The 631-nt window shown below is 67.2% G+C and overlaps 1 protein-coding gene across 1 annotated transcript in view; it reads left to right on the top strand.

Moving 5' to 3' along the window:
• PRKCG (protein kinase C gamma) overlaps positions 1-631 on the top strand; it is a gene marked incomplete at its 5' end in the record, with an annotated part of 32744 nt that overhangs the window by 31649 nt on the left and 464 nt on the right. Inside the window, 2 exons of the mRNA XM_006765376.1 lie at positions 160-300; positions 567-628. Of these exons, the coding sequence (XP_006765439.1) occupies positions 160-300; positions 567-628 (203 nt within the window). The remainder of the gene's footprint in view (positions 1-159; positions 301-566; positions 629-631) is intronic.

Here is a 631-nt window from a genome sequence, read left to right as displayed (position 1 = left end):
CCCCCCCCCCCCCCAATGCTGTCCCCCCTGCTATCCTTCCCTCCTTGGATCTCTATGCTTGTGTCTCTCTGTCCCTCCGTCCTTGTCTCTCTCCCCCTCTTTCTCTGGGCCCCCTGTCTGGGACTTGTCTGTCCGTCCGTCTCTCTGTGTCCCCCACAGTTCCTCACCAAGCACCCGGCCAAGCGCCTGGGCTCGGGGCCCGATGGGGAACCCACCATCCGAGCTCACGGCTTCTTCCGCTGGATCGACTGGGAGCGGCTGGAGCGGCTGGAGATCCCGCCTCCGTTCAGGCCCCGCCCGGTAGGTCGCCATCCAGAGCAAAACCTTGGTCCCTGGGGGTAGGGGTGGAGGTGGAGGTGGGGTGGGGTAGGGGAGGCACCCAGGAACCCCAATACCTATCTGAAGAGGGGGCGCGGGGTTCCCTCTGCGGAGACCCCTTGAAGGGGGCCACGGGGGCCATGGGGATGTGCAGGGATCCCGGGGAGACAGGAGATGGATCTGGGGGGACAGAGACAGGTACCCCGGGAGCGGGCAGACCGTCACGGTTCCTTCCCCGCGCCTCCCAGTGCGGCCGCAGCGGCGAGAACTTTGACAAGTTCTTCACGCGGGCGGCGCCAGCGCTGACCCCGCC

This window comes from Myotis davidii, unplaced genomic scaffold, assembly GCF_000327345.1.
Source record: "Myotis davidii unplaced genomic scaffold, ASM32734v1 scaffold620, whole genome shotgun sequence".
NCBI lineage: Eukaryota > Metazoa > Chordata > Mammalia > Chiroptera > Vespertilionidae > Myotis > Myotis davidii.
The sequence above is the reverse complement of the archived record's forward strand: the minus strand, read 5'-3'. Positions and strand labels throughout refer to the sequence as shown.